Source organism: Giraffa tippelskirchi, chromosome 8 (assembly GCF_054371585.1).
Source record: "Giraffa tippelskirchi isolate mGirTip1 chromosome 8, T2T-mGirTip1v1.2.pri, whole genome shotgun sequence".
NCBI classification, from domain to species: domain Eukaryota; kingdom Metazoa; phylum Chordata; class Mammalia; order Artiodactyla; family Giraffidae; genus Giraffa; species Giraffa tippelskirchi.
In genome coordinates this window covers 101,521,306-101,542,376 of record NC_137282.1, presented here as the reverse complement: position 1 = coordinate 101,542,376, position 21,071 = coordinate 101,521,306, and the positions used below count along the sequence as shown (strand labels likewise).

At 36.0% G+C, this 21,071-nt stretch overlaps 1 protein-coding gene across 6 annotated transcripts in view; it reads right to left on the bottom strand.

Moving 5' to 3' along the window:
- Positions 1–1,134: 1,134 nt before the first annotated feature.
- Positions 1,135–21,071, bottom strand: part of KIF2A (kinesin family member 2A) — a 67,433-nt gene continuing 47,496 nt past the window's right edge. For 4 of the 6 annotated variants that reach the window (XM_081519769.1, XM_081519770.1, XM_081519771.1 and 1 more), the window contains exons 15-20: positions 19,847–19,957; positions 18,522–18,589; positions 14,171–14,321; positions 10,834–10,935; positions 4,937–5,072; positions 1,135–2,844 (exon numbers count right to left, since the gene is read on the bottom strand). In XM_081519769.1, the coding sequence (XP_081375895.1) occupies positions 2,759–2,844; positions 4,937–5,072; positions 10,834–10,935; positions 14,171–14,321; positions 18,522–18,589; positions 19,847–19,957 (654 nt within the window). In that variant the 3' untranslated portion in view covers positions 1,135–2,758. Of the gene's footprint in view, positions 2,845–4,936; positions 5,073–10,833; positions 10,936–14,170; positions 14,322–15,486; positions 15,601–18,521; positions 18,590–19,846; positions 19,958–21,071 lie in introns of all 6 variants that reach the window. The other 2 variants (XM_081519767.1, XM_081519768.1) reach the window with 1 other exon arrangement.

The window sequence follows — 21,071 nt, the reverse complement described above, 5'->3', positions numbered from 1 at the left end:
CTCTTCAATTTCAAAACAAACCAACCCAACTAGCCATTCTGCCACAACCACAGGTTCCCAGAATTCATGATTTCTGGGTAATTAAAAATTTCAATAGATGTCATAAGTAAGTCTTAATTAGCTACAATGTTTAAATCTATCAATATTATATTCAATATTGTAAATGCCCTTTAACAAAGAATTATAGTAGTTGACTTTTATTTATATAAGGAAATTAATAAAAATATTTTCAGTGACATTTGGTTTTCTTTATACCTAATTTAATAGAAGGAATGTCTCCAAATTACTTTAACAGAGGTCCATACAGCAAGTGAACCTAGAAGGAGTGCTAGGTTGTTTGCCTAAACAGATTTTTTTAGAAATCTGGCCTCAAAGTTATATATTAAAACATTCCTATATAACTAAAATAATGTATATTTTTAGTTAATTTTAATTAATTATTAATAGGGATATCAGTTTTCAAGTCTGAGAAAGTAAAGAACATTTAATCCAGATCCAAAAAATGTAGTTATTCTTTAAATAACAACTGCATAAAGCCACTTTTGTACATAAATACTACATAAGCTTAAGAGTAGGTTTTTTTTAATCGCACAAAACTACTTAGCAAAGTTTACTTGTACCATCCCTATCCTTACAGATTTAATTCAGCTTTCCCTCTTATTTCCCTGTCCTCCTGTGAATTGCCTGCTGAGTTTTAGTCCCTTTTATAACCTTCAGATTTCCCTATCTGTAAAACAGAAGGAATAGATTATATTACCAAGATCCTTTCTGGTACTAATGTTTAATATACCTTGAATGCTATTCAGAATGAAGCCTTTATAGTATAAGGCAGTGTATTTCAATTTCAGGAGACCTTCCACAGATAGTACCCTTTTAATTTAAATAATAAATTAAGACTAATCTGTTGTGCTTAAGATGAGTAAATTCACGTATCTCTTTATGCCCTTTGAAGGTTGGTTAGGCTCAGAAACTACCTTTTTAAACAGCCTCTGTAAGGTCAATACTAACAGTTCTCCATTCTTCCTCTTTTCCTTGAAATAAACACAAGTAGAACATATCTCATAGCTGCAAGAAAACCTGAGTTCCTTCCAAAACAAAGGTGATTGTACTGAAGTAAATTGTCTCTAAAACTCATTACACTGATTTATTTTATTAATCACACTGTGAAAATCTACATTTGTACTAGATTTCAAGTTTACAGAGGAGCTCTTCACCATGGTGTTAGGATTTCCCATAACTACCCTTTGAATTCTATGGACAGTGAAGTAGGGAGTCTGGCTCATATGACTCTCTATTCATAGCTTCCCCTTTAGCCCACAGGAATGAGCTGGTAGTTCCCTAGAGTAAATCAAAACAAGATATCCCTGGGAGACTTTTTGTTAATGTACTCCTAGACACTATCCTGGGAACTGAGGGAAAACTCCTAGAGAGAGAGATAAATCTTCTAACAAAATATTTACATGAAAAGTGGCCAGTTTTCTTCCTTGGAATAGCAATCTGTAAAAATAAGTGCCACCATTTAAAAAGTAGCATGCCCTAGATGAACTGATCGGTGAGAATTTTGTGGTTCTCACCAAATAGTGGTGAAACATCAAACATTAGGTAATGGGTGAAGCTTGGGTTAGATCTGCCTTTTACGGCAAAGTCAACTCTTTTTTTAGCTTAAATTCTTTTTCAACATAGTTATGTACTGTCTACACTTGGCTTAAACTAACAGTTCTATTATGGACTACTTTCAATGTACATGTACATATTCATGCATCAGAAGCCAATTTCCTTTAACTGTACCATTTAAAAGGTACATTTTGGGGTGCTAATGGACACTTCAACTTAAAGTAATGGTATTGGTAAAGATCAAATTGCACTATTAGTCTTGTTAATACCACACTGGAACACACACTGCGTATATATGTATTATCCTAAGATAAAACTCTTTGCAGAATTTCATTACTTTTTATTATACACCAACTAGTTTATATTTTAGTTCTTTACAAAGAAAATGCTAAGAAAATTATAACCACATGTTATATGGTTTTAAAATCATAATTCCAGATTTTTTTACATATAAGATGGAATGGTCCAGCAGCTATGTCCACTGTCACAGACTTTAGTTCCATTCAATGATATGGCACATCCTGCAAAATTAACTAGTCACACACACAAAAATGTCTCAATTACATTAAAAATGTACACACAATAAAGGTAATTTACAATGACAAATAAGGAATGTAATTTATCTTGGCTGTGCTTCAGAAATTTAGGGTCAATAGCCTTAGTCAAGGCACAAAGCAGGAAGAGGTGAGCACAGCTGTTTATAGAAGTGGGCAAGGTATGTACAATCACTGATGAGGTATGCATGCACTCAAAGGATTTAAAACTGCTCAGTCTTGCTAAGAAAACTGAACTGAGCTGAAAGGAAATGCTGTGGCTTCCCCTTACTACTCACCTCTGGATCAAGTCCACAATCTTACTTCATCATATAGAAAATAAAATTGGCAAGGATCTCCAAAAGTAACTCACTATCTGGGTAAATGAAACAAAATGCTTCACTATTCCCAAATCTTGGTTGTGCCTCCTGACTAGAAGCATCTTGTAGACAAAGGGGTGTTTCACAAAATTGAAATGTCATTCAGGTGAAGGGACAAGACATTTTCCACAGACACTTAAGATTTCAAACTTTCAAATGGCCCTTACAGCTGAACCATTGTTATGTTACAGTAGTGAGGGTTCTGGGGATCCTTTAGCAGCAAATGCTGATTTAAAGGGCACGGGGTCTCTTCGGGTTGATTTGCTTGCTGGCCTGTTCTTCTTCTTGCAGAGCTGCACGAAAAGATTTCACTTTATCTTGGAAAAAGAAAAGAAGAAAGTAAGTTTTGCATTACATGCAATGCAGTACACAACTTTATGCATCCTATCAAGTCATCTCTTACAGTATCAACTCAGGGTTTTTCCTTTTCTTTGTGGTCCAGAAACTCAGAACTAAACATAGTGCTCAGGTAAAGCAACAGATTCATAGATTCTGAGAAATGCTTGTGGGATTTTTTTTGTTATTGTTGTTGTCTTCACAACAGATTTCTGTTCTGCTTGGCATATTTTACAGTGTTCAATTTTAATTTCTTTGAATTCCTTTTTACAGTGTAAAGAGGCTATATATGTATGTAAAATAGTTATTTCTTCTCAGAATATTAGAAAATGTCTACTTTCAATTCCTATTTTACCTTTTAAGTTCACTTGAATTTTTAAGACATGTCACTTTTCCCTTATCGGGGATTACAAAGGGTACGGTGAAGAAGGGAGATTACAAAATATACATTTCTTGGTCTTACAGTTCTGTCTTACTGTCTATCATGTACTGATTCACAGTCACATAAGAGTAGGTAAAAATTGGAAGAGGCAAGTAACTGTCAGCTGTGTGAAGATGAGAAATCTTTCTACAAGAGTGGTTCTCAATTAGGGGTGATTTCTGCTCCCCTCCCAGGGACATTTGGTAACGTCTACAGACATTTTTGATTGTCATACTAGGGTGGTGCTACTGTCACCTAGTCAGTGGAGACCAAGGATAGCTGTAAGCCCTGCACAATGCACAGGAGATGGCACCTTCCAATAGTTTCCCAACTTAAAATTTGTTAATAGTGCAGATTATGGCTTTCAAAAAAAAAAGAGAAAGATACAATGTTGGAATCTCGATTTCTTTCCCCTCTTCCTAAGTACAGTGATGTTGAAAAAGTTGATTTTTTTCTGAAATTTAGAAAGGAATGTAAGGACTTCTGGATCTGATGCCTGCTGACATAATAGCTCTCAAATTTATATAAATATCAAAATTATATTTGGTAAAGTTTTTTTCTAAGTAAGGACTGAATTATACAATATTTAGGTAGTAATTTCTTCAAAGTTTGGATATACTTAATATTTACATGAATCCTGAGGAAAGAAAGGGAACTAAGTTGAAATCTACATCTTGCAGTGAAAAAAAAAGGACGCATTGTGATCTGTCTCCTGAATAAAATGCATACAGAAAGCTGCTTGTGCACTATGGCAGATTAGAAAAATGATCAAAACACGTTAAATCAAGGCTTGAATATGAAGAACGTGAAAAACGGCAAATTTTAGAAACCCTACATCTGCACAAACAATTCTAAATTGGCAAAATGGTCACTGCTGACTCTATAGAATATGATTTCAAATAACTTTACAAAGAACCTAGTTTAAAAAATTAAGCAGCTTGTTTGGTGCTAAAAAACCTAGCAACTTCAGTCTAGTTTCCTGTTGCACTGCATGTACACACAAAGAAGCCTACTTGCATATAAATGAAGATAGCTAATTGGCCAAAGCCTAAGAAATCAGCAACATAAAACGTGCTTATCTGAAGTCGCACAGATAAGCTAACTAACAAGCCAAGAAAGAAGGCATGGCATGTGGGTAAGCCACATGCTTCTATTCATAAGCAAAGCAGAAAGAGTAGCTGTTTGGAACCTTCCCCTTCATTTTTTAAAACAAGAGTTCAAAGGAAAATCATGACAAAATATGCACAGAAAGGAGATGCAGGTAGGAGGTGATAGAAAGATGACCTGGAATAGATCTAACCCAAGGAAAATAATACTGAAAAGAACTGGCCTACCAAACCAAAGCTCTGCATAGGTATATAAACTTAAAAACTTGTTAAAATATATTTTCCCTCTTTAATCGTATGATGTCTTTATCTTCTCCAAAGACTAAAACAGAAAAGATGACTAGAGAGCACTTAAAATATTTCATGTTTCATTTTCAGGGGGAAAAAAAAAACACAGAATGGTTGGTTGGTCTTTATAACTCTAGAAAGATGCTAAATGTGCCCATAATTTTCACTTCAGATGTCTTCTTACAATATGAAATCCTCCCACTAATTACATACAAATATTAGGCATATTTCAAACGATAAAATGAAAATCAGAATTACCCCGCAGTTCAGTTAAAATGTCTATTTTTTGCTCAAGAATAGCTTCAAGTTGCGTGGCGTATGAATCCACATCATAGTCTACTTCTTCAGTCATCTCTAGGAGAGCCTTTTCATCTTCTAACCATCGGATAGATTCCTAAAATGACCCCCCCAGCAAAAAAAAATCCAATAAGCCTCTTCATAAGACAGAAACCAATTTATAGATTTATCTTAAATATAATCAAACATACTCAAGACAGTATCCTCTGAAATATTTATAACCATAAAACATCTTTATTTACAGAATAAAATCAAGAAATATTTCCTTAAATTCAAATACAAACATGATAGGCATAAAAAAAAAGTCCTATTTTTACTTTGAGCGGGGTTTGGGGAAGGGAATGAAGCAAACACACAAATGAGTGGGAACGAATCTCACACTCACACACACACCCCCACCCAACAATGAGCAGAGTAAATCTCAAAACCTCAGCTATCCCTAAAACATGGGTGTAATAAAACTTCTGAGCAATCTCATGAGGCCTGTGGGAGACTAGAACTTGTAAATTATCTGAAATTAACATCCAGTTGGGCTTCACAGAGGTTGCACAAGGAGGTAATCATAAATTCGAAACACTAAGCTCTTCAAAATTATTGACTGTAAGGAAACACTGGATAGCTCCCATTTTTTTGGCTGCAGTGTGTGGCTTGCCGAATCTTCGAGTTTCCTGACCAGGGACTGAACCTGGGCCCTCAGCAGTGAAAGTGCGGAGCCTAACCGCTGGACCACCAACGAATCCCCAAGAAAGCCCCTTTTAGAAGAGTCAAATGAACCACTAAATAGTAACTAATTACTATTATTACTACTATTCATGAGTGCTTTAACGAAACCACTGTTAACTCAGTTAGATATGTGGAATTTATGAATTTCATTTTCTCACAATGCCATGAACCATAGATTAACAAGGTCATTTCAACAAGGGGATATAAATATGGACACTGGCTTTTTACGGTACACACAATTTCACTTTTCCAAACATCAATGCAACTTAATGACTAGTTTACAACTAGACTATATATCACCATCTATTAGAAGACTAAATATACATTGATTAAAACACATGCACACAACCTCCCAGTAATTTTTCTTTTCCTGCAGCTATACACTTAATTTTTAGGAACAAAACCCCAGTGTGAAAAATGGCAGATCAGAATGGAGGAACAGTGAATAGAATTGTGTAAGACTATTAGATCGAAAGTCAGAATACTCAGTTCTTCCAATAAATAAATTTTAGACTTCATCATAAAATGGCAAAGTGGAAAATGATGGGCTTCATATGACACTTTGTTCAAGGGCATAGACAACTATATATAATGTAATTTTAGTTGCTGAATTTATTAAATCACTTGAATATATAATATATATTAAGGGCATATACATATGCCCTTTATATATATATGCCCATTATATATGTATAACAAGAAGGGCATCAGTTCAGCTCAGTCGCGCAGTCGTGTCCGACTCTTTGCGACCCCATGAATTGCAGCACGCCAGGCCTCCCTGTCCATCACCAACTCCTGGAGTCTACCCAAACCCATGTTCATCGAGTCGGTGATGGCATCCAACCATCTCATCCTCTGTCGTCCCCTTCTCCTCCCGCCCCCAATCCTACCCAGCATTAGGGTCTTTTCCAATGAGTCAACCCTTCGCATGAGGTGGCCAAAGTATTGGAGTTTCAGCTTCAACATCAGACCTTCCAATGAACACCCAGGATTGTTGTCTTTTAGGATGGATTGATTGGATCTCCTTGCAGTCCAAGGGATGCTCAAGAGTCTTCTCCAACACCACAGTTCAAAAGCATCAATTCTGCGGCGCTCAGCTTTCTTCACCGTCCAACTCTCACATCCATACATGACCACTGGAAAAACCATAGCCTTGACTAGACGGACTTTTGTTGGCAAAGTAATGTCTCTGCTTTTAAATATGCTATCTAGGTTGGCCATAACCTTCCTTCCAAGGAGTAAGCGTCTTTTCATTTCATGGCTGCAGTCACCATCAGCAGTGATTCTGGAGCCCAAAAAAATAAAGTCTGACACTGTTTCCACTGTTTCCCCATCTATTTCCCATGGAGTGATGGGACCAGATGCCATGATCTTAGTTTTCTGAACGTTGAGCTTTAAGCCAACTTTTTCACTCTCCTCCTTCACCTTCATCAAGAGGCTCTTTAGTTCTTCTTCACTTTCTGCCATAAGGGTGGTGTCATCTGCATATCTGAGGTTATTGATATTTCTCCCGGCAATCTTGATTCCAGCTTGTGTTTCTTCCAGCCCAGCGTTTCTCATGATGTACTCTGCATATAAGTTAAACAAGCAGGGTAACAGTATACAGCCTTGACATACTCCTTTTCCTATTTGGAACCAGTCTGTTGTTCCATGTCCAGTTCTAACTGTTGCTTCCTGACCTGCATACAGGTTTCTCAAGAGACAGGTCAGATGGTCTGGTACTCCCATCTCTTTCAGAATTTTCCACAGTTTATTGTGATCCACACAGTCAAAGGCTTTGGCATAGTCAATAAAGCAGAAGTAGATGTTTTTCTGGAACTCTCTTGCTTTTTCGATGATCCAGCGGATATTGACAATTTGATCTCTGGTTCCTCTGCCTTTATCAGCTTGAACATCTGGAAGTTCACGGTTCACGTACTGCTGAAGCCTGGCTTGGAGAATTTTGAGCATTACTTTACTAGCATGTGAGATGAATGCAATTGTGCGGTAGTTTGAGCATTCTTTGGCATTGCCTTTCTTTGGGATTGGGACGAAAACTGACCTTTTCCAGCCCTGTGGCCACTGCTGAGTTTTCCAAATTTGCTGGCATATCGAGTGCAGCACTTTCACAGCATCACCTTTGAAGATTTGAAATAGCTCAACTGGAATTCCATCACCTCCACTAGCTTTGTTCGTAGTGATGCTTTCTAAGGCCCACTTGACTTCACATTCCAGGATGTCTGGCTCTAGGTGAGTGATCACACCATCATGATTATCTGGGTCGGGAAGATCTTTTTTGTACAGTTCTTCTGTGTATTCTTGCCACCTCTTCTTAATATCTTCTGCCTCTGTTAGGTCCATACCATTTCTGTCCTTTATTGAGCCCATCTTTGCATGAAATGTTCCTTTGGTATCTCTAATTTTCTTGAAGAGATCTCTAGTCTTTCCCAATCTGTTGTTTTCCTCTATTTCTCTGCACTGATCGCTGAGGAAGGCTTTCTTATCTCTCCTTGCTATTCTTTGGAACTCTGCATTGAGATGGGAATATCTCTCCTTTTCTCCTTTGCTTTTCGCTTCTCTTCCCAGCTATCTGTAAGGCCTCCTCAGACAGCCATTTTGCTTTTTTGCATTTCTTTTCCTTGGGGATTTTCTTGATCCCTGTCTCCTGTACAATGTCACGAACCTCTGTCCATAGTTCATCAGGCACTCTGTCTATCAGGTCTAGTCCCTTAAATCTATTTGTCACTTCCACTGTATACTCATAAGGGATTTGATCTAGGTCATACCTGAATGGTCTAGTGGTTTTCCCTACTTTCTTCAATTTAAGTCTGAATTTGGCAATAAGCAGTTCGTGATCTGAGCCACAGTCGGCTCCTGGTCTTGTTTTTGCTGACTGTATAGAGCTTCTCCATCTTTGGCTGCAAAGAATATATCAATCTGATTTCGGTGTTGACCATCTGGTGATGTCCACGTGTAGAGTCTTCTCTTGTGTTGTTGGAATAGGGTGTTTGCTATTACCAGTGTGTTCTCGTGGCAAAACTCTATTAGCCTTTGCCCTGCTTCATTCTGTACTCCAAGGCCAAACTTGCCTCTTATGCCAGGTGTTTCTTGACTTCCTACTTTTGCATTCCAGTCCCCTATAATGAAAAGGACATCTTTTTGGGGTGTTAGTTCTAGAAGGTCTTGTAGGTCTTCATAGAACCGTTCAACTTCAGCTTCTTCGGCATTACTGGTCGGGGCATAGACTTGGATTACCGTGATATTGAATGGTTTGCCTTGGAAACGAACAGAGATCATTCTGTCGTTTTTGAGATTGCATCCAAGTACTGCATGTTGGACTCTTTTGTTGACCATGATGGCTACTCCATTTCTTCTAAGGGATTCTTGCCCACAGTAGTAGATATAATGGTCACCTGAGTTAAATTCACCCATTCCAGTCCATCTTAGTTCGCTGATTCCTAGAATGTCGACGTTCACTCTCGCCATCTCCTGTTTGACCACTTCCAGTTTGCCTTGATTCATGGACCTAACATTCCAGGTTCCTATGCAATATTGCTCTTTACAGCATCGGACTTTGCGTCTATCACCAGTCACATCCACAGTTGGGTATCGTTTTTGCTTTGGCTCCATCCCATCATTCTTTCTGGAGTTATTTCTCCACTGATCTCCATTAGCCTACTGGGCACCTACTGACCTGGGGAGTTCATCTTTCAGTGTCCTATCCTTTTGCCTTTTCATACTGTTCATGGGGTTCTCAAGAAGGGCATAGACAACTATATATAAATGTAATTTTAGCTGCTGAATTTGTTAAATTACTTGAAACAAATCACGTAAGGAGACAGGCACACTTCCTAAGAAATCTGTTTTGAGTAAGTGTACTTCACTTTAATAAAGCATTCACAAGTCTACTGCTGAATTCCAAACCAATTCAATTATGCTGCACACACTAGTCTATAAATGTACCAATTTAATTCTAACACATCAAGCATAAATTTGAATTTGAAAGCCTCACTTAACTGAGTTTTGTTGTTTAGTCACTAAGTCGTGTCTGACTCTTCTACAACCCCATGAACTGTAGCCTGCCATCCTCCTCTGTCTATGGACTTTCTCAGGCAAGAATACTGGAGTGCATCACCATTTCCTTCCAGGTATCTTCCCGACCCAGGGATCGAACCTGCATCTCCTCGTTGGCAGGCGGGCTCTTTATCACTGAACCACCAGGGGACCCTGTTTTAGTTTTACAGGTGTTTATATTATTCTAACAATTTTCTTAAAATTACAAGTGTCCTTTTTGATTTAATCTAAATACCTAGGGCTCTTAAGAGAGTCTCATAATAAGGGTTTGACTTTAACAGTTTTAATCATTGTGTATCCAACTCTACAATTATAAATAGTTCTCATATTTTTGAGCCCTTCATCCAAGTGCGTGAATTGCCTAGAGTTGAGGAATGTTAATATTTGTTTACAGATAAAGATTTCTTCAATATCAGAGAAGGATATACAGATTAATAGGACAAAGCATTTATAGTACTGTGGGAAGGGGGTGGGCTTCAGGAGCAAGCCGACCGTGCAGTCTCCATAAAGATGTTCAAATAGGTATCACCCTCCAGAATACTTTCTTGTTTAATAAAGAGGGGAGGATCATACAGTAAAAGGTTTTTTAAATAGGCTGAACACACAACAGGATAAATACCTAAGGAGTTATGGCTATATGAAGGGATATATTCCCCCTCATTCATCTGTGACTGACAGCTCAGTCGGTGCAGTAACTCTCCTGAAATAACCTTCTTTTTCTGCAAAGACTAACTCTTCCTCGACCGCTTTGATACCCTTTAGAAGAGTTTTCCAACAGCCTACCATGAAGAAAGAGGTAAAGGAGGGCAGAAGATCAACTCCTCTAAAAATAGACAACTAACAAAAGCAAACAAAGTGGGACAATAGTAGAAATCAACCACATCTTTTTACCACAGTTGCAAAGAAAGTCTGTTTGTAGTCATCATTCATTCTATTCAAAATTTACTGTGTCATAGGCCCTACAAATACACATATGCATAAACATAAAATGCAAGGGCTTTTTTAGATTAGTGTGACATTCAAAAGTCATTAGTAGTTAATTTTTCTAGAAAAACGTGATTAAAGATTCTGCCATACTTCACCTGGAATACTGCCCTGTGATCTTCTACAACTTGTTCTTCCATTTCTACCATTTGTGAGACAGCTTCGTGGAAAGTAAACAATTGTGGGGAAACCTCTTCTTCCTTAAAATAAAAACAGTTTAAAAACTATGACATAACTTTATATTTTAAATGCTATAATAAAAAAGTGATTTTTCTACGTCATTTACAAAAATGCAACTGAGAAACGGAGGAAGCCTGAATGTTAAAGACTAAAAAAAACGAAAGGCAAAACCAGAATTTCTTTTCATGGGTCAAAAATATTTAACATTCAGTAAGACAACTCAAACGTATCAGTAAGAGATAGTTTTCACTAGCCCAAGCTTTACTACAGAATTACTCTAAAAAAACAGTCTCTTTCAGGAGTGTAACTTTTCAAAAGTACATTTATCACAGGCTATAAATATACTGAAATATTTCCTCAGCATTGTTTACTTTCACTAACAATTCATATATATGTCTTAAATTTCTTTTCAGTATAAGCAAAATGTTGAGTTTTAAGTTCATTCAATGTTCATTTAAAATAACATTTCACTATAACAGAGATGTAAATATTACATCCTTCATGACTGTGACTATCAAACTGGTATTCTGAAGGACTTAACTCTAAATTTAAACTCTGAATTGCACTACATAATTTACTGTTTTTTTACAGAAGTTTTAATGGATAATTCATGACTCTACTTCATCCACAAAAACCTAAAAATGTACACATCATATATTTTGGTCCTATACCAAGTCAAACTTCTCCAGCTTTGTTTTCTTTTTTGAGCTTCCTTTCTAACTCTAGTATCTAATGTTATATTTCCTCAAAACGCAGCCACAGTGATAGAGAAGTTCACTTAAAATTGTTTTATAAAATGTCAGAGCAAAAGCAACATTTTTCAAACAAAATACACAATTCTAAATATATGGGAGTATCTTGGTTAAATTAAATATTGTAACCAGACATTTGACTCTTTCATCAATATGCTACCATCCCTACAAGTTTATATAATCACATTAGCTAAAGAACTTTTTATTTTCTCTTTGTGAAAAGAGCCATCTATCTGTTTTTAATCAGGACATGCAGGCATGATTCTCTCATATTCTGTCTTTCTGGTAAACCCACAATCAAAAACCTTTACTTATTTTATCTGCCCACCTCCCTACCAAGCCCAGAACATCCTGTCTTTCCTATGCTTCAAGATACTATGCAATTTCCTATCACTTCCATGCAGCCCACGCAGAGTACTTGTGTATCTATACAACTATTTATGGAATTCTAATGCACTTGATTATCCTCTAGTCTGTGTACTGTATTACTTTTATCTCCAGAGTATGTCCTAGACATGATTCCATTTTACCTACCTTGTTAAACTTTAATATAGCAGTAAGAATATGTAACACATGTGTCAATACTTAACTGAAGGCTAATGCTGAACTATCTCAAGATAGTTCCTTGGGGAAGGCAAAGTTAAAAGAAATTCACGCTCTCTCATACATGGAGAAGGTTGCAAGAACCCATAATGTCACGCTTAAAAAGTGTCTAGATTAGTTCTAGTGACCTAGCCAAGCTCTCCAAATTAAGGTCCCATAGAGACCTAACAGATACAAGAATAAAATGCTGTAGGGAGTGCCTATCTCATTCTGGTTTTCCATATCTTTGGAGGCACCATATGTAGGAGCACGGCAGGGTTTGCTTTAAGGATTTCAAAAGCAACTACAGTCTCTTTCAAAGTTTTGGGGGACAGAGGATAGACTAACACCAAGATTTCATTTTTAGTTATCTATCGTCTATGGTTCAAAGTTGAGAACTCTTATTTAAACCAGGTTTCTTAACTTCAGCATCACAGACATTTTGTGGGGGTTTGTAGGGAGAGAATGTCCCTGTGCATTGTATGATATTGAGCATCATCCCCTGCCTCAACCCATTAGATCTTAGCAACACCATCCCACTTGGGATGACCAAAGATGTCTCCATACATTTTTCCCTGGACAGGGGCCAAGTCATTCCTGGTTGAGAACTGCTGCATTAAGTCCTGCTTTATTAAAAGGAAGTATTTTGGAACATGATAACAAAATTAGTATGTTCACTTTTTACTCTAGAATATTTGGACTTTAAAATATCTGCTGGAAAGTATTAACACATTAAACTTATACTGCTTTCAAAGAGTATCTTATTGCAGCAAGCAGTAAATTTATCTGACATAAGATTCACTCTGAAATAAGAAAGACCCAGACTTCAATCCTGTTTGGCTTCAGCACTTATTACTTAATCTTTTAGAAAATGTGAGGATTATGTCAGTTAATGAAATGCTTAGCAAATATGTGTCATGAGGTAATAAGCAACTAGTATATGCTATCTTTTATCATTATAAGAAAATGCCACTATAGGATTCTCAGTGGGAAAAGTGATACGAAACTATACAGATTATACGTTTAAAAAATGAAGTTAAATAACTATGTGAAAATATCTGTGCTTTTTTGTATTTTTTAATACATTTTTGTCCTTATGCATTATTATTTTTGAGCAACAGGGGAATCAAAATTTTACATAATGAAATGTCACCAAACCTTGAAAAATACAGAAAGCATCTAGGTATAACAAATGTCAGATTTTTTCATTTTTGATATAGTTCATGAGTCCTTTTAGTATATATCCATGTGTCTGAAGTTAATCTTGTCTCTAAGCTTTATGTATAGGATATATTGCATGTACAATTCTCAAACTTGTCTGTTTCCTGTATTACTTTAAAAATTCCCCAATTTTAGGCGCTTCCCTGGTGGCTCAGTGGTAATGAATCCGCTTGCCAATGCGGGAGACACGGGTTCAATCCCTGATCCAGGAAGATCCAACATACCGCAGAGCAACAAAGCCAGTGAGCCACAACTATCAAGTCTGTGCTCTAGGGCCCAGAAGCCAGAACTTCTGAGCCCACATGCCCTAAAGCCTGTACACCGCAATGAGAAGCCTGTGCAACACAACTAGTGAGTAGCTCCCGCTCACAGAAACTAGAGAAAAGCCATATGGCAACAAAGACCCAGCATAGCTCAAAATAAAGCCCCAAATTTAATCAGTATAAAATCTGGAAAAAAGAATAGTTAGATCAGAGGTCAGCGAACTTTAGTACATATTTTGGGCTCGTGAGCCATATGGTCATTGTCGCCTCTGTTCTTAATGAGCATGGCCATACTTCAACAAACTTTATTTGTAAAAATAGATGGCAGGCCCACAGGCTTTAGTTTATTGATTCTGATTTAGAGGACAGTTTTCACTTATTCTGGTATGTATGAAACAACTAAGATCAGATAATTACAATGATATTATGTCACTTACATTCTGTTCACAAAGAAGTTTTAGATCATCCCTCTGAGGGGAACTGCCCACACCCCATTGTGCCTCTAAGTCATCAATCTGATTTGGGGGATGGTGCATTATTGGACGGACGTCACCAGCAGCAGTTGGATCCACAGTCAGTTCTTTAACCCTATAAACACATAAGAGGTATCTTTAATTAACAAAGACTCATGAGGGACAAGAAATATCAACCTATTTAATATAAAAGCAATTCAATTAACATATTAATATTGATGATGTCAGCTTTCCAGATCAAATCTAAGTGAAATCTGTGGAAATATTAAAGGTATGCTGAGATATTAAACTTTAGGAATTTACTTAGGTACAACTTTATAATTACTTCAGACATAATTACTGTGCATAACAAATTGAGAATCAAAGTATGCTGATTCAGAATTTCAAAATAAATAAGAGACATTTGTTATAGTTAAAAATGTTAACAACAGTACTTAGATTAATAAATGCATCATTGTCAAAAATCAGGTTTTTTTATTTTTTGGCTGCACTGCGTGGCAGGTAGGATCTCAGCTCTCCGACCAGGGATCGAAACCATGCACTCTGGAGTGGAAGCACAGTCTTAACTACTGGACCACCAGGGAAGTCCTCCAAAAATCAAAGAATTTAATATACTTTGCAGATTTTTGGTAGTTATAAGGCTCAATTAAAATTAAAATACTTACACATGAAATATTTCTAATCCATAAAGATCAGAAGCTGTAAAGTTTTATCATTAAAAAAAGTTTACCCCCTTATACTTAAATTTACATATTTGGGAGAGGGTACACTTTTTTTTTTTAATTTAATTTTTATTTACTTGTCACACCATGCGGCATATGGGATCTTAGTTCCCCAATCAGGGACTAAATCTGCACCCCCTGCGCTGGAAGCATGGATTCTTAACCACTGGACCACTAAGGAAGCCCCCAAACGTCCATTTTTTAAGTCAAGAGGATCCTTGTGATTTCCTTGCAGAAAGAATGTAAACTTTTCCTTTTAAATAAGACCGTCTATCCTTCAATAATAAATATGCAAAGATGACATCATCCTTAAAAATATGAGAGGGGAAAAGGAAGCCTGAATTCTAAATCAACATTTTAAAGCAAATAAATGAATAAAGTATGTAAAAATTAAGATCATGCAGTACAACCACCACCTGTCAAACAAAATGAAAATGAAAAATAAGATGGCTCAGGACAAAAGAAGTATATGCCATGAAAGTAAATGCTATGAAACAATTATATATAGCACAATCCAAAAGAAACTATTAAACATCATATGTATAGAATAAAGTAGACCTGGTAATTGAAGGAGAAAAGTCGTCATACTCATAAGAAGGAGAGAGATCAGGGCGACTGCCACTACCCTGTGAGAAGGGAATGTCTGATGGACTAATTCCAAACTCCTTTACTCTGCAGCACCAAAACAGCAACAAATTAAAAGAAAATGCTCTTGTAAAGACAGGAATGCACATTTCAAGTTTTCATTTAATACTAATTTGATTAGAAAAGGATCAACTTTGTTGTGACAATGCATTTATACTATCTTAAAAATAATTAAAAGTTAGGTTTTTGGACCCCTCTGTTCTATTGATTCCCTACTCCATAATTCTTCCTTTTCCCATGATCTTTTGTAGAAGTTTAACTAGACCATCAACTAAATTTGAAATGCCTTGTATTAAGCTACATGACCACTCGTGTCTAATTTCCTTCTGTAGTCAATACCGTTAGTATTTTATTAGCATTAATGAGTCCTCAATAGTCTTGCAGTCTTTTCAAACAGGACAGAAGAGAATTAAAGTCCTAATGGCATACAATCTTCATAATGAATTAACTTCTTTCCTATGCACCTAGAATGTATCAGTTATGAAGCAACCTTGGAACAAACTGAAAAAACAGTCACTCAAATAATTTTCTGTGTTTGGTGATTCAGATGATTAATCATGGCAAAGAAAATCCTTTAGCAATGGAATTTTAATTGTTTTTGCCAATGTCTGTAACAGGTGTATTAACCAAATGATGGGTTCTCTGCACCAACTTTTTTGTGTTCCTATATCTTCTTTGAGCCAATCCCACTTCATGATAGTAGGCAATATTTATTAATTACTTTCTATCAGCAGATAGCATGATTAGTATTTTTTAGACATTATTTAACTATTACGACAATGTTGTGATATTACCACCATTTTACTGATAAGAAACTGGTTCAGAGCAATACAGTACCTTACCCAAGTCCATTCAGTGAGAATGTGGCACAACTGAGGTTCAAACCTGGCTGAGTACAAGTTTTTTGTTTGAACACTTCAATATATACCAACCATATTCTCTATTTTTCTCATTACTTCTCAAGTTAAACTAAATGAAATTACTGTTTATACACATCAAAAATAGTCACATAGATAAAACTAGTAATTTCTTAGAATCTTTCTTTGACCTTTTGGTAATGTCTACTCTCAAAGGTTCAATATCACATTCATTTGCCCTTTATAGTCACTTTGGAAAGCTTATTTACATACATGCTGACAAACCTAAATTTCTAATACTGACTTAATCACATTTTTACTCCCAACCCCATTACTTATCTTATTCTTTCAGAATATCCTCATTTAGGTACGCTTGTAGCCCCTAACCACACATTTTCCCTCTATTCAAAGCTCTCTTGCCCAACCTGAACTATACTATATGCAGGAATTATATTCCTCAAATGAGCTATCAAAGCAGGTTGAAAATCTTTATTCCTAGAGATATGGAAATAAAAGATAGAACTGTTTGTCCCAGATGGTTAGTAATGTTGCAAATGAATCACATTACATGATAATAAATTAAAATATTTTACTTGGGTCTAAATGAACTAGAGGAATGGCCAAATATAGAAGTCTGAAGACATGAGGGTTTTAATTCTACAACAGGACTGTAACACTAAGCTGTTCCTCATCTCTCCCATGAACAATTCTGAAATAAGAAACATTTTAAATTAGTGATAAAAACCCTACAATACCAAAAATGTTCACTACAAAGAATGATTAAAGGTTCATAGCTAGGATTTTATAATTCAAAGTTTAAAAGGGATTAAATTTAAAAATAAAATTCTATTATATTTTTAAGGAAATTATTGTTTTTCATCTTTTGGCAAAAGGTAAGTTTATACTTTCCAACAGTTTCTACTGATGATTTTTTAAAATCTCTTGAAGAGAAAGCAAAATACAAAAGAACAAACGGTGTTCTCATTTATGTGAAGTTCAAATACAGCTACCTATATTGTTCAAAGATACATTCATAGAGAGTAAAACTATTTTTAAAAAGGGAGGAAGAAAAAAAATTGAGCAATTTATTCCAAAATCAGGATAATGGATTAATGGATTGAGATTAATGGATTTAGGCATGTTATTCAGGATTTGTGATCAGAAAGGGACACATGGGGAATTTTCTGGGGGGACTGGAAATGTTCTATTTCCTGGTCTGATGACCAGAATTCACACTTTCTAAGTATTCATTACATTATATTATGTAATGTATGAAGTATTTATTACATTATGTTTGGGTACTTTCCTATATGCCTATATATTTAACATCTTAATGAAAGATTAAAAATCTCAATAGTGACTAAAACAAAAAAACAGTACAAATACTTATGTTTAGCAAAATTAAAAGACTAGCCACACTAGAAATGGAATACAAAGAGGAATTTTATCTTTAGGTTAAAATCACAAATGCAGTATGTGATAACAGAAATTTAAAACTATATAGACAGTCATTTAAAACAAGAGCAATGGGAACAAATTGTTTTAACGGTATATAACACTTTCTTTCCTCTCATTTGTGATAATCCAATTGTCTATCAAAGTTTGTAACGGTATTTTCATAAATAATAAAATGTAACCCATATAGAACACCACAAAGAACGGTGCTATCACTACTAAATCCCTAGATTCCCCATGTATAACATTTAACATTATCAGAAATAATTTTTTAGCATATAGCAAAATAATTTAAGAAATATAGACTAGCGCCTGATACTCACTTACTTTTGAGCCTTAACATGAGAACTAATACTATGAAATATAATTTGGTTAAATGGAAAAATGTATCATGTTCTTGAGTAAGATCAATTCTACTAAAAATATAACTGTCTTCTCAAGTTACTCAACACATTTCTAATTATTTTTATTTTTAGGATGTGATAAAATGATTTTAAATATCATTTCAACAAACATCATGCAAAAATTTTTTTGAAAATGGAAAGAACAATGTAATAAGATTTACCCTGTGAGATATTAAATCAAATCATATACTGCTCTATTCCTTTCAAATTTCAAAATAACCGTATCTCATACCTATTTGCATATCTTAATGTATTAAGGGTATTTTCACAGGATGCCATTCCTGGAGAGATTGTAGCAATCTATGGGGGAAAAATGCAAACATAAAGAAAATGTTATAGGTGACAGTAATATTGACACATGGCTCCTTAAGGTCTAATCTTAATATGGTCATCCAAAGAAAAGAAATTCCACGATAATTCAGTATCTCACACCCATAATCATATAGTAATTATTAACTCCAGTTAAAATATAAACAGCTCTAACAGTACCACAAAATGATCAAACATCAGGCAGAGAATGGAGGTCAACACCTCAAATAAGGGATTAACACTGAGTGACTGACTGCCCCTCTTTTTGATAAATTTTTTTTTGCCTAAGGGCAAACTGTGCTGCTGTCACATAGGACAACTAAAACTTCAATAAAAACCTGGAGTTTCACTAGTTAAGAAAGTAAATAAAGCACAGTTTAGAGGTGGGCACCATAGCAGCTGGGAAATGAAGTTTGTTCCAGAAGAGAGGTAACCACAGAGGGAGAAACGTGTGTGTGTGTGTGTGTGTGTGTGTGTGTGTGTGTGTGTGTGTGTGTGTGTGTGTGTGTGTGTGTGTGTGTGTGTGTGTGTGTGTGTGTGTGTGTGTGTGTGTGTGTGTGTGTGTGTGTGTGTGTGTGTGTGTGTGTGTGTGTGTGTGTGTGTGTGTGTGTGTGTGTGTGTGTGTGTGTGTGTGTGTGTGTGTGTGTGTGTGTGTGTGTGTGTGTGTGTGTATACACATACACATGAGTACTCTACCCAAATACACACATTACCCAAATCTCTGCCTGCCCCTGAACTGGAGTACACAAGGCTGACTATAAGAAACATAGCTAAGTCTAAAAGAGCTAAACAGAGATTTCAGGGTCAGTTGCTGCCCATAGCAGGGGAGACAAGAGTTTGGAGTTCGGCTAAGTTAACTTTCTGCTAAAATAACAGTAACAACAACAAACCAATAATCTTCAGAAGAACATAACAGAATCCAGAGTGTCTGTAAGATATTCATTCATAATGAAAATTATATAATCCAAAATTCTAGACATATGAAGAAAGAGAGAAGTGTGACCAATATGTAAGGAAAACAGAAAGCAATGGAAACCAATCTCAAGAGCACTCAAGATGTTGTAATTAGTAGAATGTATGAATGTATTGTAACTGCAATACAATCCTATCAGACTGGCAGGGACCACATTTTTAAGTTTCACTGTATCACAGTAGAAGACTGTAAATGCCATTAATATATTTCATAAATTTCCCATAGATGTTGTAAATTATTTATTTAGGATTAAGACAAAACAAACATAAACTTACCATGCAGGTACGCGAGTTTTCACCTATGAATGAATCTCTTAACACCTGAGTGAGTTTACTTGCTCGGAAAGGAGTATGAGGTTTATTTCTACCTAAGGCTCTGATGCACTCCTGAAAATTAATAAGGCAAATTTCACAGATTATGCTTCTTATAAAGAGTAATCTTAACAAACGTATTTAAAAGATCTCTTACAATAACCCTAACATTTAAGATCTGATCAGTTCTGAAAATTCTATCAAGAGGTTTACAGCACAGTAAAAATGTTCTCATAAATCCTTATTCAAGAAAATGAAATTTGGGAGATAAAACCACCAGAAACAAACCCCAAAAAACAATCTCACCAAAAGACTACTTTGTTAATTCCAAGAGATTCTGCCGGAGACTATGACTGGTGTTTAGAAATGACAGGCAGTAGGATAACTGTTGTTGTTCAGTTGCTAAGTCATGTCTGACTTGCGATCCCATGGGCTGCAGCACGCCAGACTTCCCTGTCCTTCATTATCTCCCAGAGGTTGCTCAGCTTCATGTCCATTGAGTCGCTGATGCTATCTAACCATCTCATCCTCTGCCACCCTATTCTCCTTTTGCCTTCAATCTTTCCCAGCATCAGTCTTTTCCAATGAGTTGGCTCTTAGTATCAGGTAGTCAAAGCACTGGCACTTCAGCTTCAGGATCAGCCCTTCCAATGAATATTCGGGGTTGATTTCCTTTAGGATTGACTGGTTTGATCTCCTCGCTGTCCAAGGGATTCTCAAGAGTCTCCTCTAGCACCACTGCTCAAAAGCAACAATTCTTTGGCGCTCAGCCTTCTTTTTGGTTCAACTCTCACATCCATACATGACTACTGGTTTGACTATAGTCAAACCATAGCTTTGACTTTATGGACCTTTGTCAGCAAAGTGATGTCTCTGCTTTTTAACATGCTATCTAGATTTGTCATAGCTTTGTTAGACTTTTTCCATAAAAGAAAAAACAGAATGCTTTCTTTTCTTTGTTAGTCAAGGGAGATATATATTATTGGCCTAACTTTCTGAAAGTCATTCCACATTTTTCAGAGAAACTTTCTTAGCTCAGTTTTGTGGTTCCTTGCTCTCCTTCAAGAAAAAAGATTGATTAATGATTAAGGCTTCCTGGAATCTCCCTAAATAGCCTGTCAACTATTTGGAAGTGGCCTGTCAACTAACAGATCTTTTAACTACCCTAAAAATTATAAATAAATGTATA